Source organism: Eulemur rufifrons, chromosome 30, assembly GCF_041146395.1.
Source record: "Eulemur rufifrons isolate Redbay chromosome 30, OSU_ERuf_1, whole genome shotgun sequence".
Classification (NCBI taxonomy): domain Eukaryota; kingdom Metazoa; phylum Chordata; class Mammalia; order Primates; family Lemuridae; genus Eulemur; species Eulemur rufifrons.
This window is the reverse complement of record NC_091012.1, coordinates 140820552-140848546: the sequence shown is the minus strand read 5'-3', so window position 1 is coordinate 140848546 and position 27995 is coordinate 140820552. Positions and strand designations below refer to the sequence as shown.

The 27995-nt window shown below is 42.0% G+C and overlaps 1 protein-coding gene across 5 annotated transcripts in view; it reads right to left on the bottom strand.

Annotated features, from left to right (window-relative positions):
- Positions 1 to 15475: 15475 nt before the first annotated feature.
- NLGN4X (neuroligin 4 X-linked) overlaps positions 15476 to 27995 on the bottom strand; it is a 235099-nt gene continuing 222579 nt past the window's right edge. For all 5 annotated transcript variants that reach the window (XM_069463343.1, XM_069463345.1, XM_069463344.1 and 2 more), the window contains 2 exons: positions 24869 to 25658; positions 15476 to 16325 (listed from right to left, as the gene is read on the bottom strand). In XM_069463343.1, the coding sequence (XP_069319444.1) occupies positions 15476 to 16325; positions 24869 to 25658 (1640 nt within the window). The remainder of the gene's footprint in view (positions 16326 to 24868; positions 25659 to 27995) is intronic.

Below are 27995 nucleotides of genomic sequence, written 5' to 3'. Positions count from 1 at the left end.
ATAAAGATATACAACTATTATATGTCCATAATAATTAAAAAATCAAAAAAAAAAACTTTTAAATAGCCATGGCTGAGAACGATATATTTGTGTGTATGCCTCTTCCCATCATTTTGAAATAACCATTGTTTCCTAGAACCGATTTTACAAGAACTAACTACAATCATTTTCCAATTCTTATTCAACATAGTGGAGATTTCTGTAGTTTGAGATGCTGAAACCCCCTCGATGAAATACTTGGGAATTTTCTCTCCCTTTGCCCCACCAGGAAATATACATTCAAATACTCTTGTCTATAGTCCTACTTTGCTGCTGATGGAGAGGACAATCAAGGTTGGGTTGGGTGTTCTGTTTTCTCCTGGAAGTGGAATGAAAAAATGTCCATGGAGCTGGAAGGAATTCTACAAAACCATGGAATCGTCCTTTATAAAATAAGTTCAACATCACGCAGAATGCATGTATGCATGATGGGCAGACAGGCCTCAATAGAGCTCCCAGGGAGATTGGTGGGAAGTCTTGTCACTTGGGTTGTCACTTCCTCTTTCAACACACTCCCCACGCTCACTCTCCACTTTCTCACCTCAAAAACGTGTCTGCCTCACCTGACACAGAGCCGATAGCGCCACCTACTGGGACACTCGCGTCGCTTCATAGAACATGGTGCATTTATCTGTGGTTCTCTGTGTTCAAATACTTTTTTCCTGATTATATTATATTATAATACGAATGCACATGCAGTGGAGAAATAGGGATGTCTAACTATATTCATAGTAGTCATATCAATCATAAAATATCATTGATATTATAGTTCTAATACCGTAGGAGGGAAGACACAAAGAATGCAAGTTAGTTATGCACAGTTATACAGCTGGGGACAACGGGTTCAGACCAAGCTTTGTCACCTATCACAAAACATTGTACCCCTCTGGCAATATTTGCTTGTATTGACACCTTTTCAAAGGCCCCTTATAAATTTCACAGAAAGCATCTTTAATGGCCTAGGAAAACATACTGTAAGTATATATAATAGGTTAGACTGTAGCCTCTTGTATATATTTCAGTGACAACTCATTTATATATTGCTTGTGGTTTATTTATGGTGGGAAAACATTTGTGCCATGGAGTCCTATTTTAGTACAATTAATCTTAGCAGCATATTCAGTTTGTGCAGTTGTAGAGTTTATAATTATGTGTGTGAGTGTGTGTGTACGCCACCCACATGCTATGTATTTACCCTATGCATGCTTACACACATGTGCACATCCTTAGCCATACATAATATACTCATGCATGCGTGTGTGCATGAACATTCTTAGCCAGTATAAATAATATCTAAAGGAGAAAGCCAGATGTCCTACGCATCATCTTTTTCCATATTCGTGTATGTTTAAATGACTTTGAAATAAGTGATATCAATGGATGAATGAAGAAAGAAAACACGGCGCATCTAAACAATGGAATACTATTCAGCCTTTAAAAAGAAGGAAATTCTGCTAGTTGTGACAACACAAATGAACCTGGTTAAGGTTCTACTAAGTGAAACAAGCCAGGCACAGAGAGACAGATACCACATGATCTCACTCATATGTGGAAACTAACAAAGTTGAACTCATAGAAACAGAGAGCAGGATGGTGGTTACCAGGGTAACGGGATGAAGAGAATGGGAAAATATTGGGCAAAGGGTACAAAATGTCAGTCAGGAGGAATAAGCGATTTGCATTTGAGGTGAGGGAAACATTAATTAGCTGGATTCAATCATCCCACACTGTACACATGTATCATAACATCTCTTTGTCTCCCATAAACATGTACCATTATCATTTCTCAACATATAATGAAAAATAATGGAAACTGGTGCGAGGTGTGTGGGAACTCTCCATACTACTTTTTTCATAAATCTAAAACTACTCTGAAATAAGAAGTTAATTTGAAGAAGTGTAAAAATAAGATGATTTATACTTCTTAAAATTAACTTCTTATTAATAAAATGTGTCATATGTACACCATGGTGTTCTACTCAGCCACAAAAAACAATGGTGATCTAGCATCTCTTGTGTTATCCTGGATGGAGCCGGAGCCCATTCTACTAAGTGAAGTATCACAAGAATGGAAAAACAAGCACCACATGTACTCTCTGTTAAATTGGCATTAACTGACCAACACTTAAGTGCACATATAGTAACAACATTCATCGGGTGTCGGGCAGGTGGGAGGGGGAGGAGGGGATGTGTAAATTCACACCTAATGGGTGCAGTGTGCACCGTCTGGGGGATGGACATGCTTGAAGCTCTGACTCATGTGGGGCAAAGGCAATATATGTCACTTAAACATTTGTATCCCTGTAATAGGCTGAAATAAAAAAATAAATAAATAAAATTAAAAAATTAAGATGAACATTGTGCTTATCTAAAGATCATTCAAATACTCCAGGAAAAGTAAAGGTTCATGATGAAATGCTGTTTGTAGCGTTTACAAGAGTAAGTCAGAAAAATATACAATCGTTATGCTTCCAAAGAAAAGTTTGTATGATCTAGAGACTTTCCTTCACAAACATTTATTTATGAATGTGTGTGCATGTGTGTATATATACACACACTACATGTTTGTGTATTATATAATATGTATATTATATATTAGGTACAATATATGAGTATTTCACACAGACACACACACACACACATATATATATATACATATGCTAGCTAGTGTAATACTATAATACTAGGATATATACCCTTGTGTTGTACTTACAGATGAATGTATCTTAAAGCTTCCTTCAGATATATTTCCTTGCCCAAGAAACTTGAAACAATTCCAGGAACTTTGTGGTCCCCCAAAACCTTGGGGAATGGCCAAAGTATCGCAACTATTTCTCAATGTCATCTCTTCTTTCCGTCCTCCCAGGGAGATCACCAGGACGCTTAGGGGGCAGAGGAGGGAAGAGGGGGAAGTGGAGAGGGAGAGAAAGGAAGAAAGGAGGAGGGACATCCTTGTCTCCACACCCAGGTAGTAGAAACTATAATTGTCGAACTGGATAGAAAGATTCCCATCGGCCCTTGCCAAGATGTGGCCCTGAATGTGACTTGGAAGTTGACCAGCAATGTGGGATTTGGAGATGAGAGCCCTTGTCTCTGTGCACAGCCTCCATTTCCTCATTAGAAAGCAAATGGGCCAAATTAAACATCACCAAGTGCAGACTCAGCCTGCCACGTGGAGAGGGGTTCCAGTTTTCTCGATTCATTGGTAAAGGAAAAGACAACATCTGTCTCCTCGTCAGATATGTCAGCACAGCTCATGACGGGCTTTGAATTTTTTTTTTTTTTTTTAATTTTTGGTGAAACTTTAGCAGTTTCTCTTCGCTTTTTTCAAGGTAACACACATCATAGCTGAGACACCCCCTCCCCATTACCCCGACATTTCCCTGGTTTCGTTTATCTCTTATTCCAAATATAATATTGTTTGCTAAACTTTCTCCTGTTCTCCGCTGAGTTGTGCGCCTGCAGTCTCTCCCCAGCGGCTCCTCTCCTCCCGTGGGACATAAACAAAGCCGGTTCTTCCATTTCCTTTCATCCTCGCGAGTTGCATGCTTGCTGGAAAGATGCCCAATGAATACAGAGAAATTTTTTTTAAAAAAACAGGATGCCAGGTTGTTAAAGCAGCGTTCTTAGAAGGCAGCGGGATGGAGTTATGACAGCTCCTTCCTTCAAATAGTAGCTGGAAACAAACTTGAAGATGAGTCAGATTACCCAGGGCCCTTTGAGATTTTTAATGATTTTTGCTCAATTCTGAAATCTGCAATTGTGTTGTCCATTTTGGCTGAGGTGTGAGCTGGCCACACAGTGTCCCTCATTAGCAGGTAACCGTAGAGGGCTAAGGTGACTTGAACGTACAGTGGCCGGTGGAGGAGCCTGACCTAGGCCACCTGGTACTGCCCCGTGGCCACTGGATGTTTCGCTCTTACTTAGATGCACGATTTATGGGTGAACATAACAAACCCCCTTAGCACAATACAGCAGGCATTTCCCTTCCCGGGCTGAGTGTGGATTTATTCCCAGTGTCAGTTTACTTGTGTGTGCACCTTGTGCAATCATACACTGATAATAAAAATATACATCCCTTCATGCTTCCTTCACTTACAATTCTGCAAGAAATTGCCTTATTGTTTACTCTTCAGCACAAATGTCTTAAGAAGGACCAACGAGACCTCTGAAGTGTCAACATCCGAGAACAAGGCATTTATGCTCTGTTCTCTTAGGCTGGAAAGTAGTTTCCACAAATAGCTTAACCCTAAATAAAGGGTTATTGGGAAACTGCTCTGAGGGGTGTGTGTGGTTTTCTCTCCTCTTTTTCTCCCCACTTGGCGCACTATAGACCTTAAGGTCTTTATCATCTCTACAAAGCCAGGAGGCTAGCAGCTGGTGTTAGATTTAAATCATGCATAGTAAAAGTACACATTCTGCATAAACGTATCCCATCTATAATTTCAACCGACTCTTAGGCAGAGTCATCTTTGCAACAGGCTGGTGAGAAATGTGTGTATTTTTCATTCTCACCTAAGAGGCGTTTGTCCAGACCGCAAAGGGCATGGCGCTTTCTGTCGGACACCCGACTTTTCAGAGTGCTATTGACACCCGTCTGTTCCTATAAATGAACAGTCCTCTCCCAGCTGCCTTGCCATTTCAACCAGGACTTGCTATTAGAAACAATAACAAAGTCCCAGGTGCGTCTCCCATACCACTAATGTCTGCGGCGATGTTGTTATTACCGCTCAAAATAAAATAACCATGAAGGCGCCACGCCAAAGGGGATGGGCGGTGGAATGAAGAAGAATGATTGGAAGCCCAGGGAAGAAAGATCTAGGTGTGAGTTGCAACACCCCCAATGAGACTTGCTGAAAGGAAGACCTCTACGTGGACAGAGGGGATGGGAGTCCCACGATATCCGCTTATTTCTAGTCTCTTCTCTTGCATGTCCTCCACCGGAGTTAACCGTGCTTGTAATAACGTGTTTCGACCTCCTGCAGCAACAGGAATAAAACCCGGGGGGGAAGAGAACAGCTGCCAAATCCATGCACATCCGGAACAGCTCTGGAGTCATGAAGAATTTTTGTGTTGATGGTAACAGCTTATTTGAGGTATTTGATGTGATTGCAAGGAAAAGAGAGCCCCTCAGACGAGGGTTTCACAAACATAAATTGCTCCCGGAACAGGGGCTGTGAGGCAGCCCGGAAGGCTTCCTGCCGGGGCGGAGGTGTCTCTCTGTTTTTCCTTTTCTCTCCCTGGCCGGACGGGTCACTTTTTCCCACATCCCATCCTCTTGCTTTGAACTTGATCCTGCCCCTTGGACAACCCTAATTTAGCATCCTCGAATCTCTTTGCCTTCGTCTGTACTTCAAACATGCCCATTTCAAGTTCTTTTTCTATTTTCATTGTGAGAGGCTCTCACCGATCTCTATCATCATCGTCATCACTACTGTTGTTATTTTGTGAGGGAGACATTGAATGTTCCTTGCAGAGCAGCCCATACGTGATATCAAAGACTATAGGGAAATAAGAATTAACATTTTAAATAGCTATTAAAGCCAGGAAAGCAAACCAATAAATTCATGATCTGCCTCTCTATTCAGAAAGGAATATGATGAATAATGTCAAACAGGAATGAAATTGGACTATTGTCGCCGGTTCTGTGAATTCAGGACAAGTGCTACAACATGCAACCGTAGGAACATTAGCCAAGGGCTTCCCGTCCATGAAGAATAAAGCCCGGATAGGCGCAAATCACATGCTGTTTATTTGTTAAAGGGATTGCCGTGCTATCTGTGTACAGTAATTATATGGTGGATTAATATAATGAAAGTCAAAGTTATCCTGCTTTTTAATGGAAATATTTCATTATGCGGCTCCAATAGTTTTCTCCGTGGAAATGGGTGATTAAGCGTGTCACACTAAATGAGAGAATTAAATAAAAGCCTCCCTGTGGCACCTTGGTGGAGACACCAAGGCGAGAATCCATACATCAGAGAAATCATGGCTCCAAGACAAGTGCCTTTTCTATTAAGTTACTTATCCCAGAAATCCAAGGGTACAAAGCTCCTCCTAGGACAAAGGTAAATGTGAGATTTAATTGGATGTCACATTTCCTCTGATTTTTTTTTTACATGAAACACCGGAGGAGATAGCATAATTTTGAAATTGGAGTTCATTTCTTCAAAATCAGAGAAGGCAAAATCATCCATTCCTCTCGTTAGCCTCATACTGGAATAACATTTCTAGGGACCATTTTAGACAATAATTGTCAGCTCACTCTTAGTTGGTTTTTTTGTTTGTTTTTAAACAAAGGACATATTAATAACTTTTCCCTAGCACATAGGACTCATCAAAGACTCATATACTTTGGCATACTTTTTTTGGAGACATGACATAAATTCTTATTTTCCTTGGGCACCCTGATAATTAATTTAAAATACCAAATGTTAGCCCTCCACATTACAAACTATTTTATATGTCTCCCTAAACTAGCAGATAGACACATCATAAAAACATTAGTTACCAACCTGTTTCTGCTTGTGCACAGGATACATTTAATTACGATTGAAAAGCAACTTAGATCTATAATAACATTGTAGCTACAGGGTATAAAAAGTGACCAGATGTCCTGTGAAACTTCTTTTTCTCTAGGAGCAAGCCAGTATATAGAAAATCAGGATTTCAGAGGTGGGGAGTGATAGGATGGAAAATACTAAATATAAATTATGATAGATGTTTAAGGTGGAATTAGTCTTCCTGTGTGACAACATTAAACACAAACAGGTCGTGTCTGGACTCTGGGATCCGGATGCTTTTGCAGTGGGGTGGAGCACAGCGCAAGGAGCTTCGGAAGCAGTGAAGGGGGCTTGGCGTCTGCAGCCCGATCAAATGATAAAGGTTTTCCACATCGCCCAAGTCTGGGGAAAGTGGTTCTGCCTGTAGCCACACAGGGACCACGCAATGCACTGGGAAGGGTGAGGTTTCTATAGTAGCCACATATTTCACAAGGGGTGGGCACAGGCCACATAGCTTAGTCGGTCCCAGGGCATCTTTAGCTATGAACAGGTGTCCTCTGGTTTCATGACATTCAAGTGGCGCTTCTTTCAATAACTAGTTTTACCACGTGGTAAACATTGTGTAGCAAGACAGGCTTACACTATACTATGCAGTATTTACAATGTTTCCCTGTGTGCCTGTATCTCCTCTAGACTCTCTCATCTGACCATGCCAGGTTTCCTCCTCTGTGTTCATGCGTTCAGACAAGACACAGGCATTGCAAGAGTTTTCAAGTGTCATTCCAGGGAAAATGAGATTACTGTATTTCATGGCACAAAGTGAAATTAAAATCATAGATAAAATAAAACGTAAAACTGAGAAATTATGTTTTTGGACAGACTAGCACTCTGCAACATTGAATAAGCAGTCTGAATCTGCTCTCCGTGTGTGTACAAATGTCTGTGTGTACATGAAGAGTTTTAAGATGTAGAGCTATGAGTATTCCCAAGCCCTGGAGAGATTATGGTGATTTTTTTCCCCTTTTATATTTTCCACCATGTCTACAGGGGGCATATATTTCTGTAATAATCACATATATTCTAGGATATTTAATAAGCACGTGCTCTCAAAAACAAAACAATCTGGGTGCAAACACTGGCTATTTCATTGTCTGTGCAACTCGGAACAATTCATTTAACCTTTTGTACCATAGTTTCCTCGTCTGTAAAATGAGAAAAATCTACATTCTGAGGCTGGGAAAAGGATAAAATGACTTAATGCACGTAACTTACACAGAACACCACATTTTGCTGATTATTTGAATGTTTTAAAACTTGGAATAAGTCATTGCTCTTTAAATCATTGACTCGATGCTTTTAAAAGTCTCCAAGCATTTGTTTTAAAAGTTTGTCTGTAAGTAATGCATAGCGTCATGCAGTGTTAGATATTTTTTATTGTCATAATTTGGAAAATGTCATTGGTCTTTAACCTGAAACCCAATAACACAGCCAGCCTGAACATACTGGTTTTAAGGCTGTGTGCATATATAATGTGTATCCTCATAGAAAGAGATGTTGTGTAAGAATGAAGCTAATACGTGAACCCACCAAAAAATCGATTTGACAGATTTTTACCACTGAAGCATAATATTGCTGCTAATGCTTGAAGTTAGGCACCGTCTATCTGATTTCTGAGTTTTCATGGGAATTTTATGGGGTTATATTTTGGGGTGCCAGAACCGCATCTACTCATTGCCTGCCTAAATCAGTAAACACACTGGAGTGTTAAGCCCTGTGTTCAGGCCCTGGATGGGGAACTTAGAAGAATTTTTTCTTTCCAGGCTTTTTCCAGCTGTAGCTGTTGGCAAACTGTCTCGGTCTGCAAAGGCTGTCCTGTCGTTTTAGGATGCGGTGACCTCAGGAAGCAGTCTGAAAACTCCCCTTTGATACATGCCTCCTGTTAACTCCAGCCAGGTTTTATGTGGCCACATATGGAATAGTAGGTAGTCCCATTCTCCCTAGTCCTCTTGTTTCGAGTGAAAACACAATTACTGGCCGGGCATGGTGGCTCACACCTGTCATCCTAGCACTCTGGGAGGCCGAGGCGGGCGGATTGTTTGAGCTCAGGAGTTCGAGATCATCCTGAGCAAGAGCAAGACCCCATCTCTACTAAAAACAGAAAGGAATTAGCCAGACAACTAAAAATAGAAAAAATTAGCCGGGCATGGTGGCGCATGTCTGTAGTCCCAGCTACTCAGGAGGCTGAGGCAGGAGGATCGTTTGAGCCCAGGAGTTGGAGGTTGCTGTGAGCTGGGCTGATGTCACAGCACTCTAGCCCAGGCAAAAGAGTGAGACTGTGTCTCAAAAAAAAAAAAAAAAAAAAAAAAAAAAAAAAAAAAGAAGAAGAAAAGAAAAGAAAACACAATTACTTGTGGACTTCTAAGCATTTATGGTCGCTTTGTAGAAAGGCAGGCTTGTGATGAGCTTTTTCCCATGTATCTGTATCTTTAAAAACGATAGTGAGAATCTGAAAAGGAACTATTGCTTTTACTTCCTGAGCATAACCTAGATTTTTTTTTTAAGCCAGGTGGCCCAGGAGATGTGAAGCATGGATACATTTCAAGGAAGCTTTGAGAAAGAAAAAAAACCCCCAAAACAGGCTTCCTATCTGACTGCTGGAACGAGCCTTTTAATTAACAGCAAAGTCAAAGTGCATCTGACTGCATATAAAAATAATTCAAAGAACATCAGCATCGGATGAAGGCAGCGGCCCACAACCATCACAGGACAGGACAAAAACAGGAACACTCTGTGACTATTAGCAATGACCCCAACGCCTTTTCCTGTCCACTGCTGTTTTCACGAAAGACAACTCAAGCCGTGCTCGGATTCTCTGACTCCCTGGCTAAAAGTGAGAGACACCGCCATCCCCCTGGCAGTGCCCAATCCAGAAACAAATTCTTGCTCCTTTTAGCACTCCTAAAATCACACAGCATGAGCCCAAACGCTTGGTCAGCCCACCTGCTCCCATCCCCAAGATGGTTCACTGTTCTTGTGTGTTCTCCCTGTGTGGCAGTAAATTCCTGAACTCAACCTTGACAACAAATGCGATTCCGGGCGGTCTTTGATCACTGCGCTTTATCGGCTCTGGTACATGCAGCTACAAAACTATGCAATGTTTTTCCTTCCATTTTTTTCTTTGCTCTCATTCTATGTTGTATCCCTGTCCTCACCACCCCTGAAAGGATGACAGTAATTGATTTTTCAAAATTGATAACGGCCGCAGTGCTTTCCCTGCACGCAGAGCCTTCTCATGGCGATCCGAACCATCCTCACAGCTGTGTCCCGACTGGGTGACAGCTCTCCATCCTTGCAACCCGTGAGTTGGGGACAGCTGAGATCCGGCAATATCCACAGCACTCTGAGAGCTTGTGGGACACCCAGAGACCCAGTTCCACGCAGACACGGCTGAATTAGGATCTGCCCTTAAGCCAGATGCCCCATCCGTTCCTAGGAATGCTAATGCTTGAGAACGACAGCTAAAGGTCCCAGGTACACTCACACCACGTTTGTGCAAACTTTGGCGTCTCCCAATTGACTCCAGGACAGAGCCCAAACCCCCTGTCTTGTGATGGGAGATCTTTTATCAACCAGTTGCTGTCCCTCTTATTTTACATCCAATACCTCATATGTTTCAGCCATGACAAACAAGCCATGGCTTCCCAACTTCCTTAGTCTTGTCACTTCAAAGGTGTGGGATTCTACCCTGCACCACCACATAGCACCCAGCACTACTTTCTTCCGTGTAGCTGGCTTAGGAGCTGCTTCCCACAGGACACTGCCCCACTCTTCACAGACTACAGAAGGGGCTGTGTCCGGACCCCTATTGGCACCGTGAGGACCGTCTCAGCACCCACCCTCTGCCTCTCCTCGTTTCTGTGCTTTTCTGCCTCTTTTTGATTCTTATGATGAAAGGAGCTTTTCCTTTATGTGTAGTGCCACCCCCAGCACAGCGCCTGGTACGATGAAAATGCTCAGTAAAGGTTTGCCGGATGAATGAACGTATTAATATTTTTACCATTCCTTGAGTTATTCAGAATGGGCAAGAATGCATAAAGTGGTGAAAACAACAGAGTGACCCTTCCGATAGCTGAAATTTGCTAAAGGTTGGACTTTGAATTCCTGAAGATGGCATTCCTTTAAATATATATGTGTATATGTCTGTGTGTGTATATATACGTGTGTGTGTGTATTTAGTGGAAATGCCATGTTAAGAGATTTAAAGTGCATGCATATCTCCAAAAAACTATGCTATGCTTAAAATATACTTAAGTCTATATGTATCTGTGTACATATACAGCAATTCCTGTCATCCTCAGGGGATATGTTCCAAGACCCCCAGTGAATGCACAAATCCACGGATAATACCACACCCTGTGTATACCATGTTTTTCCTATATATACCTATGATAAAGTGTGATTTGAAAACTAGGCACAGTAAGAGTTTAACAACAATAACTAATAATAAAATAGAATAATTTTAACACTATACTGCAATAGAAGTTATGTGAATGCGGTCTCTTTCTCTCTCGAAATACTTTATTGTACTGGACTTACCTATTTTCAGATTGTAGTTGACCAAAGGTAAGTGAAAACGCAGAAAGTAAAACCACAGCATGGGGGGATTATATATATGTGTGTGTGTGTATATCTCTCTCTATATATATATGCATACATATGTATGTTTTGCACACATGTATATATAAACACATATGTGTGTATATATGCACATGTGTGTATATATACTTGTGTATATAAACATCTTTAATGGAATTATCTTCAGGAATTTAAAGTACATTTATATCTATGTATCTATATGTGGGTGTAAAGCATACATATGTATTGATATATATGCATGTGTATGTGTGAATATACATACTATATACACACACATATTTGCATGTACAGCCATGCATCACTTAACAATGAGGATGCATTAAGAAGAGTCATGAGGTGATTTCATTGGTGTGCAAACATCCTAGATTGCACTTACACAAACCTGTATGGCACAGACCACTACACACCTAAGCCCACTGCTCCTGGGCTACACACCTGAACAGCATGTTACTGTACCGAATACTTTAGGCAACTGTAACATGGTAGGAAGTATTTGTGCATCTAAACGTAGAAAAGGTACAGTAAAAATAAGGTATTATAATCTCATGAGAGCATCGTCTATATAAGGTTGCCATTGGCCCAAACGTTATCATACTGTGCACAGCATTGTATACGCACATATGTGCACACTCCCTATGTTTGTGTGTGTGTGTGAATACTCCTGTGCGCCTTCACAAAATGACTTGAGACCAACCTCTGAAGAATTCAGGGGTTCAACTAGGACATAGAGTCTTGGTGTTTGCCATTTCTCTTGGATAGCTAGCATTACCATGACCTGCGGGACCTTGGCTTACAAATGTCTGTCGTATAACTTCTGGGTGGGAAGACTGGGTGCTGAGGACGCACTATCTTGTTTTGAATCTAAGTTCTCCTGCCCAGGAGATTCAGGTCTGTAATTCTCAACACCTCCCATTTTACAATGGGAGTTGCACGGGAGTGCGCCCCTTAGGGCTAGTGTGGGTGTCCAGTGAGCTCACAGGTGGCCACGTGCATAGAGAGGAATGGGCAAATTAGCTCCCCTCGGCATGACAGTAATTTTCTGCCTCTTGAGTTTTAGTTGGTAGAATGTCTTGCTGTCACGTGAAGATTTACTCAAATAAGGCTCTGTTTGAAAGCTTTAAGGCATTAGTATGTCAAACACAACTCAAAACACAGTGACTTAAGCATGGGCAGTAGTGGAATAAATCCAAATATTCCATTTCAGACAGCTTCTTTTTCTTGGGAGCTTCACCAACCAGGGCTTCGTTTTCCAAAATCAGGCCAGCAGGACTTCCTCAGTAGCTGCACAAAAAGTGTGCGGCGTGCCAAAGGTAAAGAAACCAATCTATTACCAATTCAGTTTATTCCCTTAAAGGCTATGTCAGATGTGCCATTTAGCTTTAACAATGTAAAAAGCTTTTAAAGAAGAAGAAGGGGAAAAAAAGCAAATAAAGTATGCCACCTACAAAGAAAAAATGGACGCATAATTATTTGCACAAAGCATTAGAAAATACTGTGATATTTTATTATTAAAAATGCTGCTGAAAAGTTTATACATATGTGTCCGGCCATATATATCTTCTATCATTACTTAAGGCAAAATCAAAAACAAAATTGCAAAATAATAACCCAAGGAACCATTAAACCCTGCGTGCCTTTGAAGATCAAGAATAAAAGCCTAGGAAAGTATTTTTTTTTCTTATTTTTTTTCCTCCTTTTTTTTTCTTTTTTCTCTTTTTTATAGATAGCAAGTATATTTTTTTCATAGAACTCTATGAAGATTCTATAACTTCTTTCCATGTAGAAATAAGATATCATTTAAGATGTATTAAATTGCTTTTGATCATAATCCTCTGTAAAAGCTAAAGTTATTCACTTAACAGGAACTCTTTTTTTCCTTGTCCAAATGTCACAAGCCTGACGCGTTACTGTACATATTGCTAGCAGAAGACGACTAGAGATACTAAACAAATACTGGAATTCACATTACAAACATACTGAACCAACAACGATGCCAGGCACCACTTCCTCTGTAGTTTCAGGGAGAGCCTATTTTGCTGTAGCCCAGCTAGGGTGATACGAAGCTTGCAGAAATGGCCCGATAATAGCTTTAGAACGTGATGAGTTGGGAACGAAATCTTACCCATGACACCTCTGCGGTAGGAAGGAAGTGTTGCCTCATGTGTGCTAGGTTGTGGTCATGATATTTCACATAGTTATATACAGAGAATCACTCTCGAATTCAAACCAAGATAAGGAACAGGATACGGGGGCGGGGGAGGGTTATGCATTTTTAAGAACTCTCTTTTTCTAGAGGTCATTGTCAGACACTGATTATGTCCCTGCAGTTTTAGTGTAGGGATTCAGTCATCAAAGTTTGTGATTGCAAAGGGGGCGAGACACCTGTACCATCTTCATGGAGAACGTCCGCCTAACCAAGGACATCTAAGACTAACTGTAATCAAAGCCCGGGGAACTCATCTTCAAACATCTTTGGCTACTGTTTCTTGGCGATGCAGTCATTTTCGAAAGACAAACTATAACCACTACTCTCATGTTTCCTCCCACCACGTGAACACTCAAAACGTTCCAGAATGAAATTTAGAAGGGGAATGAGAGAAGGACAAGCGTTTGGACAGACAAATCTCGGATCCTCGGGTCACCGACTTGAAATGGGAGAATCATTTCCACTTAGTCTCTGGGCGGTGAAACTATCCTAATTTCCCAGAAAACCCATGCAAAGCGCTTTTAATATTCTGTCCTTTGCATCTCCGTAATAGTCATGGTTTGGTGACAGATACACAAATCCACAAAAGGTGAGACTTTCAGACAAGCGTATGTTGCATCCCATAAATGATATAATAGAATTAAAAAAAAGCAAAACCTCACGTACTGATAAATAAGGGACTCAGTGGTTAAATAAAAAGGGAAAGACACACGTCTTCCTTCAATCTGATTAGCTAAGCTGAGCAGGTCCCTCACCAGCCTCGCCCTCCTGCAGCTGCTGGGAGCACAGAGCCGTATTGACTCGAGGGCACAGCCCCGCCAAAGGCGGGCTTTCTTCCCCTCTTGGCAGGGCCCTGGGGTGGGAAGCTACCCTTCCTAACCATATTCAAAGAGCCAAAACTACATAACAGGACTTGTATGTCTTTTTTTTCTTTTCCTCCCCCTGCTGTTGCTTTGTGTATGCGTGCCTCTAATTTGAGAAGCTTTAAATACATTCCACGTTGGGGACCCATCTGAGTGCTGCAATGTCATGAAGGCAAACGCACAAAAATAAAAAAAAAAAAGAAAAAAATTCTCAAAACAAAGGTCTCCTAAGAATGCTGCTGCATGCACCTGTGTGACCAGGAAGGGGAGTTAGGCAGGTCACAACAGACGGTCCGGGTCTTCTATATGGCAACATCTCCTCCTACAAATGAAAATCCCACGTCTTTCTTTCCCGCGAGTAATTAAGAAGAAAAGCCTCTTTTTGGGGGGGAGGAAACAGAGGTGATATGACTAATGTGTGTGTGTGTATATATATATATATTTATATACATACAGAGCACAATGAAAAGCACAATCTTGCTAAAAGCTCTTTCAAACTGAAAACACCAATAAAAGCTTTTTCTTTTTTTTTTTCCCCTCCTGTGTGGGTGTTTTTTGTTTAAACTCACAGCTATATACATTTTTATTTTATTTTATTTTTTTTTTGTACAAAGTTTCTTAAATAGAGTTCAGGCTGGCAAAACATCTCTTTGCACAGAACCGTACGAATTTCACTGCATAGTCAATGCTTTTATTTTAATAATAAAATTCTACTTTTCCCTTCTCTCTGGAATACAGCTCCACATGCTGGGTAAAAGCCCACAGAACTCTTGCTTCACTTAAGTAGAGCCATCCATCCATTGTATGGTACATAAAGAAACTTTTGTTTTTTTTTAATTATAATTAAAAAATATTCAGTGTCCCTGGCTGAGTTCCAGAAGTGTCAGCTGCTACAAGTGACGTTGGGAGCATCCCACGTCCTCGCAGTGGCGACGGCCGAGTGACACTAATCGTCTGTCGCGGCGGCGGAGATCTTAAAGCAGTATGGGAACAGAAAGGGATCCGTTTCACATTTCGTAGGGTCAGAAGTTGATCTTGTGGGCCTGGGGAATGCCAATGGGAGGTGTCCGCAGGGACCCGGTGACTGCCCTTTCTGTCGCCAAGTCGGTGGGGCGAAAAACATTCCTGGGTTGGAGGTTGTCGTTCCTTCTTTTCTGTCTTCTCTGGCTGCGCGGAGGGGCGGCGGGAGGGGAAGGGGCCGCGCCAAGCTATACGCGGGTGGTCGAATGTCCGTGCGGCAAATTCGTACTGTTCTGCCCCCCGCTGAAGGTGTTGAAGGTGTGCAGGGGCTGCATGCCCGTGAGCGTGTTGGGGATCATGGTGATGGTGTTGGGCGTCATGAGCGGGATGTCGTCCGGGGAGCGGCGCAGCGTGAGCGTGTAGTCCGGCGGGCAGGTGAGCCGCAGCGTGTCGTGGGCCTGCAGCGACTCGCACTCGTGGTCGTGCTCCAGCTGCTTCATCTGCAGGGACATGATCTCCTCGTTCTGGATGTGCGCGATGTCGTTGGTGGTGTTGCGCTGCGGGCTGGGGCGCCTGTGCGTCTCGTGGCGCCGCTTGTCCTTCTTGTAGTACAGCGCCGCGAAGGCCAAGATGTTGAGGAACAGCAGGGACGCCCCCACGGCGATGGTGACGCTCAGTTCGGTGGAGTAGTCCCGTTTGGTCTCGATGAGGACCGTCGTGTCCTCGGGCCCCGTCTTGTGAGGGTCCTTGGCGTGTTTGGGGTTGTTGGCGGGCGTGATGGCCGGGCGTTTGGTGGTCGGCCAGATCTTGGCCGGAGATCGCCGCGTGCCGTAGGGGAACGACGTCATGTCTGGCGGGGGGACCTTGGTGGTGGTGGAGACGTACTGGAATATCTCGTTCAGGTTGTGCAGATGAGGCACGAGTTCCAGCCAGAAGGCCACCTTCGTGGCTCGGTAGTGGTCTCTCACCCTGGGCTTCAGGCCGATGTGCAGGTACAGCTGGTCCTTGGGGTTATACTTGGACCAGGCCACTTCCTCGAAGCGGTTGGGTTTCGTGTGAATGAACTTGGTGTCCTGAGGCACGGGCTGATTAGGGTCCCTGGGAAAAGGAGGGAAGAAGAAAAAAAAAAAAGAAAAAGAAAAGAAATAAAGGTCACACTCTTCCATATTTGACATGACCATCTCTCAATCCAATGCATGGGGAAAGTATAATCCATTCATCGTCTGTATTTATCAATGAGCATGAAATATCCAAGCAGCAACAGGCACACTCCGCCTTGGTCCATGATATGTCTACCATTTTGGTCTTTTTCTTTAAAAGTCCTCTTTTTTTTTTTTTTTTTTTTTTTAATCTTAAATATGCTGGAATTATGGCATTTCCCATAACATCTCTACTATTTTTTTTTTAAATGCATCAAATGATCTTCAACATTGAATGGGGAAAAAAAGGAAAAATAAATGTCTCCAGGAAAATTTTTAGTATCTCCAGTTCAACTCTTTTTGAGGGATAAATCTCATCTGGGAGGGAGTGATTTGCCCCAGGTGGATATTTGGCAACGTCTGGACACATGTTTGGTTGTCACACATGGACATACGTCAGGGACGCTAAACGTCTTCCAGTGGACCAGGAGAGACCTCCACTGCAAACAAGTTTTTTGGCCCCAAATGTCAACAGTATCAAGGTCGCAAAATCCTGACTAAGACGCTATTGTTCAAAAAGTGGGCATTCTCTTTCTTGCTCAAGAATTGCTTTTGAAATAAATGAATAGGTGTTGCAGTTTTAACAGCTAAACTATATGTTGAAAGTCAAATAAAAATAGGCTTCGTAATTACAAAATGTCTGTAAGTAGACATACGCAGCTTGTTTTTGCTCTTTATTTGAAAGGGCATTACCTTTTGAAGACTGAGTTAGGAGAAGATCAAACAACATTCCATTAACTGTAAGAAGTTCGGGAAAATGGTACTTTTAGATATGGTGAAGTTAACATGTTTAGGAAAATAACACACCAGGCTTAGTGTGCTTGTTTACTATGACCCAGGGAATTATCTTATAATTATTTGTACAGCTGGGCACAGGTAGAAGAATTATAAAGATTTAGAGATAATCCAAAACACATAGAACTTTCAAACATCTTTGCAGCCAACTCTTTTAAGATAACACCTCCCCTCCTAAAAAAAGATACCAAATTCTCATGTCTTCCATTTTTTATGCTTGGTAAAGTGAGCCGTCAAGGAAATTTCATCTTTATGTTTATTTGTTATAAAAACAATTTGAGATTATGCATGGCAAAATGTCACCCAGTGGTTAGCACTGAACATTTTGGACGTGATGTGCAGACCCAAAGAAGCTGGGAGCTGCAATACCTCCAGGTGCGCACTAACGTCTGTCTTCCAGGTAACTGTTTTCTGGCAAGACTTTTATGAAATTGGCTCCAGCCATTGTGCATTTGCTTGCAAGACAGAAGGCTGGGCAACTGGAAAGTCCTCCTTGAAATTCTTGCTTCTACCATCGTTACCACACATGGTGCAGGATTCAAACAATATACTTGACCCACAGGTGCTACATATGCTGAAGGAAAAGATTTTCTCTTCAGTCTGAGAGTGGTGGCAAAATAAATCATGTCCATGTAGCTCTACTTCTTTACCACTGTGCAATCTTGAGCAAGTTTCCTAGCTCCCATTGGCCTTACCTTACTCCTCTGTATAGGAGATGAGATGATTAGGCTTGGAAGCACGAGGTGAAAGTTAAAAGATAACTACAGCTGGGTGTGGTGGCTCACACCTGTAATCCCAGCACTTTGGGAGGCCAAAGCAGGAGGATCGCTTGAGGGCAGGATTTTGAGACCAGCCTAAGCAAGAGCGAGACCCTGTCTCTACAAGAAATTGAAAAATTAGCTGGGTGTGGTGGTGCCCACTTGCAGTCCCAGCTACTCAGGAGGCTGACGCGGGAAGATCACTTGAGCCCTGGAGTTTGAGGTTGCAGTGAGCTGTGATGACGCCACTGCACTCCAGCCTGTGGGACAGAGTGAGACCCTGTCTCATTAAAACAAACAAAAAAAAGTAACTATAAAATGCCTGCCATATGGTAAGAATTCAAGAAATATTATCCCCTTTCTTCCAATATATAAATTAGAACACCTATAATATTGCCAGGGAGGAGGGACTATAAAATAATATGCTGGATTTCAGACTACATACTGTACACTGTATATTGTATCCAGTGTGGAGTGTATACAAGTAGATACTGTATATTCATACCATATAAAAGTATACCACAGTTTATACAGTATACTAATGGTATATTATGTAGAGTACATATGTGTATATGTGTGCATCTATCTGTCTTGATAGATAGATGATGTATACTGTGTTATAGAAGGAAAAATACATTTATCTCTACCTTTTTTCTAAATATACACTAACTGCTGTGCTTTTATTTTACTAACAGGACAAACAAAAATCCCATATAGTATTATAGGTCCTTATATCATGAGCTTTCTTATTTATTTATAAACATGAATATATTTGAAAATAATCTGCTTTTTATTTATTATTTATGCATTCTTATATGGTATTTAGAAAAACGATGAATTCAAAGTAGTACCTCAAGTTTCTTTTATTCAAACCTTTTGAAATAATGTTTAAATTGTTTCTACTTATTGTGTCTAAATAAATTTATCTACACACAATAGAAAATAGAAATAAATATTTTAGAAAAAAATCCTATTTAATTGGAATCATGATGGAAATATTTTTATTGTTCTTAAAGAAATGAAAGGGAGTGAGGAGTCCTACTTTTTCTTCATTGCTCTGATTTTACTGAATCAGGTCTATTAGATTCGTAGACCTTTTATTAAGCCATGAGCATCTAAGAAAAAGAGTATTCTGTTCATGTTGGCTCCTAGGCAACTTTTGAAGGAATTGGGTGTCCATTTGAAAGGTAAAAAAACCCAAAAAACCCACATTTGTATTGTTCTCTAAGAATAAAGCAGAGGATTTGGAAAATCCAGATAAGTAAGCTTTAGGCTGATATGATCTGTCTATTAAAGTTCTTAGAGATGCACAGTCAGAATTCTTAAAGCAAGATGAACTCGTGGAGATTATGAGAACCCAAGCCATTCTCTCTCGGCAAACACTCCAGAGACAGTGAGATCTGTAAGTGGGATACCAGCGTTTCATTTTTTCAGACTTTACTTCAGCATAAAAAGTGTTTTAATTCCTGTGAGTAAAATTAAAGATAATAATGATTAAGGATAAAAACACAGTCTTGTCTCTCTAGTAAAGACTCAAAGCATATCATATTTTATATTTCCCAACACCTAACGCATCTAGTTCTGCCTGTCCTATTTTATTTGAGACACAATACTGGTAGCAGATAGTCAAGTGTTATACTAAAGTCCTCGGGTTCATTTCATTAGCTAGAGATGGATGCGGGGTTATTACTTCTGTAAAAATGTCAGCAAAACCTTTCCTCTGCTCCTTTAGGTAGTATGAGCTTTGTTTACACCTAAAACCTTGTCCGAGTTAACTCTCTGTTATGAGACTAGTATATTCCAGGGGCTCCAGTGGGTCCTCCCGGGTTCCAAGTGGGGATGTTCATTCATTCAGCTTAAAATACCTTTTGGTAAAAAAAAGATCACTTTTAAAATCAGATTTATGTTGCGACTCTTTCTAACTCAACTTCCCTAAATGTTTCATTCCGGCTTTCTTTCCCCTAATGGCTCGGCAATGGTTGATGATAAATTAATCCTAAGATACCAGCAAATTCCAAAGTAGAGACAGCATCCGAAGCAAACAGAAGATATGAACCATTCCACCATATCGACACCAGACTTGTGGCAACTTAGTCAAAAAATCAAAATATGTGTTGGTTTTCTTTGCCATGACAGAACTCTCTTCTTATTTCTGAATTCCAGTAGCACGTAAGGTCCTCAATATCTAACGAGTTGTTTGATTGTTTAAAATACTGCTCTTTATTGTATCTTGTATAGACACAAATAGTTTCCCTAACTCCCTTTTATCCACATCTTTCTGCACGGAACTCAAACTGGTTAGTTCTTGATCAATGAGCACCTGAATGCTATCCACCAGGTAGGACAAACTCCTTTACGCCTCTTCCTAAAAAAATATTTTATACGAAAAGTATTTTAATTCTATTCAACCCTTCCCAAACACTAGAGTTCGTTTTCATTTTTCCTTGACACTGGTTTCTCACTTACAAAAATGTCTGAAATCCGCCTATGTCTATAACGCCACTTCCAGTTTGGGCTTATTGCGGTTCTCTTCCAGCAAGATTTTAGTCCCCTGACTTGGACCATTGAAACACCTCCCAGCTATAGGGAAATCTCCCTCAGGCACAGGTCTGACGATCTATTAATACCTCTCCATTAGAGATACAAAGAAAGAAACTGTAAGGACCACTGATGGCCTTGCCATTCAGAGATTGTCAATATCCTGTCTCAGTCAGGGTTTTCGAGGTTTAGAGGCTCACTGGGAACTCTGTCTTCATTCCTACCATGTGTGCTTGCTGTCTTTCTAAGACAGGACAGCCCTCTCTCCTAACACGCTTATGAAAACAAACTGATCACATGATGGTTTGCAAGCAAAGATACAAGTGTTCCTCCTTTAGTGCATAAAGGGAACAGCGATGACATGCAAAGCTACCCTGTCCTAATCTGTGGGCCACTGTCTGAGTGTGTCAGAGTTCAACGCAGCAGCTCACACAGTGACAAGACGTGGCTCGTCCTAGACTTCTGCCCTAACGGTACCATCCTTGTTCATTCCCCTCACCTCCACCAGGGAAGCAGCCCCCTGGTGACCAGGGAATTTTCCTCTGCGCAAGACTGACCACATCACCCAACTAAAAATGAACAAGTAACTAGCAACTGTTCCTTAAGCCATTCCCTGACAAACACCTAAACCCCTAGACTCTGCTCGACCGCAAAATGCCCCGTTTTTTGGTTCAGCCAGCCGCTGCTGAAATGGCGTCACCTAAGCTATTTCCATTTGAAGTCGCACTTTGAATTTTGCCTGAGCTGTGAAGTTCTCAGCCACGTCCTTTAAGAATCATTTGAGTCATTCTAACGACCCTCACATGAATTGAGAAAACTCGCCGTGTTCATAGGTTTCAGTTCTACCTCATGTGGTCTGAAGAAACAAAAATAGCTCCTCTTTGGACAAAGCCCAGCTGCTTCAGACCGACATTCAGGGCTCTGGTTCCCTCCGTGAAATCTCTGCCTGGAACTTCTGAGTCCAGGAGGATCGGAGCTGTCTGTCCACGTTCAAGTGCTTGTCCCAACTCCGTGGGTTCCAGCCACGTGAGTGCTTTGACAAAAGCTGAAAGCCCCCTGAGCACAGACCACTGATGGCAACATGAACGTACGTGGTCTGTTCTTAGTCCCTGTTACACAGGTTACTCTACACTCCCGTGGCTGTGTTCCCCAAAGGAAGGGTGTGAGCTGCAGATTCCATGCCAAGGCATTTTAGGAAATAGAATAAATGGCACTAAAAGTCACTCCATAACCCTGTATTTTCAGTGCTCTCTCAGACTTTGATGATGTCTTCATAAAAGCACCCATTTGGTGCTAGAAGTTCATTATCACCTCATGGAACTAATTAATTTTGCTTATCTCTTTCCTTGCTTCCTTCTTTCCCGCTTTTCTTCCTTCCTTCCTTCTCTCCTTCCTTCCTTCCTTCCTTCCCAAGAGACAACCAGCCTCAGACTCACAGCTTTTTCAGGCAGGAAGAGCTAATGAGAATTTAATATTAATAGCATTATTTCAGCCTCACTATTTTTTGAATAGTTCCATAACAGGTACAATGAATGATTCTAGCTTTGCAGTTAAGCAAGTCATATAATATTTATTTTTGAAACATGTAAGGGGGGGAAAATAAGTGGTTTGATGAAAGTCAGTAAAAAGAGTGTGTTTAGATGTGAAGTGAGTAATGCATTTCGATGCTAATGTAGTGAAGATTGATTGGCCATGGCTTGGGGAACCCACATGGAAGTCTTTTTTTTTTTTTTTTTTTTTTGGAGACAGAGTATCACTCTGTTGCCCGGGCTAGAGTGCCGTGGCGTCAGCCTAGCTCACAGCAACCTCAAACTCCTGGGCTTGAGCAATCCTCCTCAGCCTCCCGAGTAGCTGGGACTACAGGCATGTGCCACCATGCCTGGCTAATTTTTTATATATATATTTTTAGTTGTCCAGATAATTTCTTTCTATTTTTAGTAGAGACGGGGTCTCGCTCTTGCTCAGGCTGGTCTCGAACTCCTGACCTCGAGCGATCCACCTGCCTCGGCCTCCCAGAGTGTTAGGATTACAGGCATGAGCCACTGCGCCCGGCCTAACATGGAAGTCTTTATGCTTCAAGAAAATGGAAACCGTTATAAGGGCAGACACCACCTGTCTTAGTGCTATGACAAATAGTTATGGGTTCGCCTTCCCAAGGTTTTACATGGATTGAATTGTGTTGTTCCCAAATTAAAATACACTGAAGTCCTACCCCAGCACTCCACAGTGGGAATTTATTTGGCAAGAGGGTCATCGCAGGAATGACTAGCCAAGTTAAGATGAGGTCACACTGGAGTAGGGCAGGCTCCTAATTTCACATGGCAGATGTCCTTATTAAGAAGATGGCTGTGTGGAAACTGACATTGGGGCAATGTGTCTGCAAACCAAGAGGTGACAAAGATTGCCAGCAAACCACCGGAAGCTTTCAAGTCTTCCCTTACAGGTTTCGGAGGGCGCTTGGCCCTGCCAATACCTTCCTTTGGAAATTCTAGTCTCCTGAACCATGAGACGATAAATTTCTGTTGTTTTAAGCTACACAGTCTTGGCGAATCTGTTACAGCAGCGCCAAGAAATTAATAAACAAGGTTGACTTAAAAACACTTTGGTTTCAATCATTTCCTTGTCCAGGACAGAACCTTGTGGTGACAGACAAGCACCTCCAGACACTGTTGGCACCTCCTCCCTTCCCCGGGGCCCTCTAGGCAGCCTTTGTAAGACCAAATTTACAAAGTCTGAGCGTGGGACGTTAGAGTCCATATAATACCTTTTCCACTCCATAAACATGCCGTACTTTTGCTAAGAGCACAAAACATTTTTAAACCACTTCCTGTCAAAAAACAAACACACAAAAAAACAAACAAAAAACTTGCAGTCCTTGTAAAAAATGATACCTACTAAACCCCTCGGCACTGGAACCTTTGGAAAACCCACCAATTCTTTTAACAGGTACTGCCTAAATCTCATGCACTGCAGGCCGTTGCAGCCTGGGAGCCTCATTCTGGCACTTGGGGTCACATGGGAGGTGTCACCACCCCTCCCTGACACGCCTATCTTCATTTTTAATCCAGTGCAAGGGGCCCTCAAGGTCAACGATAGCAGCACAGGCAGATAGAACAGAAAGCTGTCTCCTTCATCTCCACAAATTACGTTATTAGACAAGGGAAAGTGAAAAGTTGTCACGATACTTGAGCTATTTAAGAGGTGCTGGAGTCTTTAGTCTCAACGTTTGCTGAGAATCTGCTCAGTAGAATATTGGCAGACACTGTCGTTTGTGTGCTTTTAGGGTTCTGTATTTTCTACCTGACATAGGCCAATGAATGAGCTTCCCTTTGATATATACATACGTGTGTGTATATAGCAATATGATATATATCTTCATTTTTATTTCAGCGCAAGAGGCTCTCATGGTTAACAACAGCAGCACGTGCAGGTAGAACAGAAGGATACCTCATTAATCTCCACAATTATGCTATTAGACAAGAGAAAATGAAAAGGTGCCATGTATCTATAGCAACATGATATATATCATACATCTCCTTTGTTTTACCTATATATAGCAAGTGAAATACATATTAAATATATAACTATATATAGATAAATATATATTAAAATATAATCTATATAGAGAGATATATTGAATATATAATCTATATGAAGAGAAATGTATATATGTATTCTCTGTAATTATTATGAGATGTTTCTCGTTGTTACGATTATGCAGTGAATATAGTTCCTGGTGTGGTGCCTGTGCTTTGCTAACCTTACTATGTAACAGATGAGAAGAGGTCATGATGAGACTTCAAACCGTGATCCACTTTCACGGCAACAGTCAAATATTTGTCATCCCTGCCCCAGCAGGTAGGAACTATAGAATTTCCAGTACGTATCTAGCACTCTGGTAAAAATCTGGCTTGAGGTAAAACACTTCAGGAAAAAAGGAAAAAACAACCAAGAAGAACAACAATAAAAAACGAGTTGCCATAGTTGCTGTTGTGCATGTGTATGTGTGCATGTGCACGTATGTGTGTGTGCCTGCATGTGTGCACATGAGCATGCATGTGTGTGCACATGTGCATATGTGTGTGCATGCGTGCATGTGTGCAAGTGTGCATGCATGTGTGCATGTGTGTGCATGCATGTGCATGCATGTGTGTGCACGTGTGCGTGCATGCGTGCGAGTGTGTATGCGTGTGCATGTATGTGTGTGTGCATGTGTGCATGCATGTGTGTGCGCACATGGTGTGTGTGCACGTACACCTGCACGGGACAGCTCATTCCATCACAGAAACAGCAACTACACCGAGTGACCAAACAGGCCGGGAAGAGGGCCCGGACGTCAGAGAGCACATACCCAGTTTTGGCGAAGTTGGTCCAGTAAGTCATGACCACAGCGCTCAGCATGACGTCGTTCTTGGAGAAGTTACAGCTGAAGAGCTCGGTGGGCCCAATCATGGGGATGCCGAAAACGTAGGGCACTTCGTCCCCGTGGGCCGAGTCCGCCCAGCTGGGCTTCATCTCGCTCTGGCAGTGGTGGTAGAAGGCGTAGAAATAGGTGGGCGAGCCGTACTGGGCGTGCAGGTCGGCCGTGGCCACCGCGGGCGCCACCCACTGGTGGTCGGTGAAGAGCGCCACCAGCGTCTTCCGCCGCGTCTCCGGGTTCTCCTTGTCCGCCCAGTCCGTGTACATGAACTTGATGGTCTCCCGCAAGGTGTCCTTGCCTTCGGGGTAGCCGTACAGGTTGTCCACGAAGTTGGACACGGAGAAGTCGAAGTCGTTGGGCGTCACGCCGTCCTCGTTGTCCACGATGCCGTCCACGAACTTGAGGCCCTCGCCTTGGTTGACGCCCAGCATGATGTCGTAGTTGAGGAACTCGCCCTGCTCCATGAGGATCTGCGGGTCGTCGGGGATGACGTCGCCGTCGATGACGGGGCCGAAGGCTATGTGGTAGGTGGCCGGGGTGATGGTCTGCTGAATGAGCTCCTTGTGGTTCTTGTTCCGCAGGCATTCCACCATGTCGGTGGTGTCCAGCATGTTGCAGCCCACTTTGTCTGCCAATATCCGAGTGTACTTGGCAGGCTGGTAGTTCACCGCCCAGCTGGACAAGGCCGTGCCGCTCTGGATGATGGCCTTTTGGAACAGACCTGCAGGTGCAAAATTGTGGACATGCAAATGAAAACCCGCACGAGAGAAAGAACGGCAGCTTTGAGTGAGCGAAGAAGGCTCCGATTGTCTCTCTGGCTTGTGAATCTGTGGCTATAGTGGCATTCAGCTCTCTCAGGCAGGCTCTCTTTCACACATTCCCAGTTCGTTTCCCCTTTCCCCCGCTCCCCCTGGGCCTTCCTTTTATGGGATGTTATCCTACACACACACACGCACACACACAGAAGGGAGTTTTAGAAAATGAAACCGTGCAACCAGCAGTCACCTTTCCTGCAGCACTGAAAAAAATATATACATGCACTTTCTCTTGCTTCCACAATTTAGGGTGGTTTTTGCTTCCTTGCTTTCACAGGTTGTAAGTAAAAATGCTCAGAGAGACTGCAGCCCCCTTTCCCCCAAAAGCATGCTTTGCACTAGCAAGAGGTCAGAGGAACCTTTGTCTCACGAGCAAAACCAGGTACCGCTTCATTGTAGCAAAGAAAAATCCACCGGAATCCATTTCAGACTGCCAGCTCAGGAAGGCTTTTATAGTTCTACCCCCAGTCTAATGAAGATATTCGGACTTTACAATTAAAATACATTAATTAAATGAGCTATGCCTAAAGACATCCTCCATTGGGTACTCAACTAACAAGTATTTAAAGAAAAAAAAAAAATCACTCATTTTAAAACTGCACCCATTCAGAACCCAGAGTTTTATGTATTTTATTCTGCCACATTTTTTTGATGTTTCACTTGATTTATTTTGTCTATTGTTTCATTAAATACACAATGTCTATCAGTAAGAAAATATTTATTACTATGTGTTATATCATTACTAGCTTGCCTATCTGTCTCTTTCATTATATTGTGAATTTCTTCAGTACATGGATTTTATTAATCATTTTTATCTCTAGTAATTATAGCTGTATCTGCCACCTTTTAAAAATGCCTCGTTTGGTGAGGAACTTAAAAAACTTGGGCAATTTTAGGAGCAAAATTCTGTGTTTTCCATCAGTTCAGTCTACTACACGGATGTCCAGAAGTATAAAGTCTCTATTTTTAACCAGGACAGGACAAGAGCTGGGGGGGGGGGGGGGGGTCGTGATAATCACGGTTCTATTTACGACGTCTTCCTGCTGTTTCTGTGAATTCCAGCATGAGTTTGGCACCAGAGAGTAAAGCTTTCATCTGTGAGTCCAGAAGTTCATGCCCTGTCGATTTTCAAGGTCACGAAAGCAGTCAAATAGGAGGAAAATACAATTGTAATAGGGGAGATGTGATTTTAAAGATTGGATAGTTGCCCAGAGATGACATACAAACGGAGACGTTAAACCCATCTGGCTTCGCCCAATATGTCAGGAAAGCCGCTTTGAGAACATTTCCGTCAGAAATGTGCAAGTATTGACTTGAGTGTTTAGCTCTAAAGATGATTTTAAAGCACCCACAAAAAAACAATGTCAATGTTTGATCCTTTAAGACTTCTGTATGTTAAAAATCATAATTAGAAAAAATGCTGCTAGAAGTTCTTTTTTTATTCCCGTTACAATGACTGGCAATAATTTAGGTAGCAGTGTATATGTAAGTAATATATATAAATTACCTATCTGTATGTTAGGGAAGTAATCTAACTCCTGAAAATATGCAAAAAAATTGGATAAAGAAAAAAAATCACTCGTAATTCATACTTTAAAACACAAGATACCTTAGCATAATGAGTATGCTAGCAATTAGTCTAATTTCTTCTTAGCTTCCCCTCACACCCCAGCGCAAAACTCTGTTTTGCATAACTGTCCATAATATATGCATAGCTGTCTACACTGTGTTTTTCAAGCTGTTGTATATCTTAGGTGCAACTCTCAAATTATTGTTCTTTTGAGTAAATGTGCATGGTTCCTTTTTCTTTAATCTTTCTGTACTTTTAGGTTTTCATTTCATTCTTAGCTGTGATAATAATAAAATTATCTCTTTCCATGTGCAATTTGATTTCAGTAGACTAGATAACTAGACGGGGAATTCCTAAGGCAGAAAGTCTGGGTATTTTCTGTAATTCTTGGTTATACTGCTGGGTTGTGTAGAAGAGCCACCTTGTAGAAACAGCCCCTGCCAAGTAGCTGTTGCAGTGAATAATCATTTCTAATCTGCTCATTTAAACGATTGACACGCTTGCTCTAATGAGCCTGGCTTTCATGTGTTCGGTTAATTGCAAAGTTGGTCCTGACTGTTCCCTGAATCCTGAACTGTGATTTTATGGATTGAGAAAACGGGAAGCCTCGATATCTTGTAAAATGCCAGAGGAACCTATCAGACAAATGATTGATCCGATTATTCACTTTTTT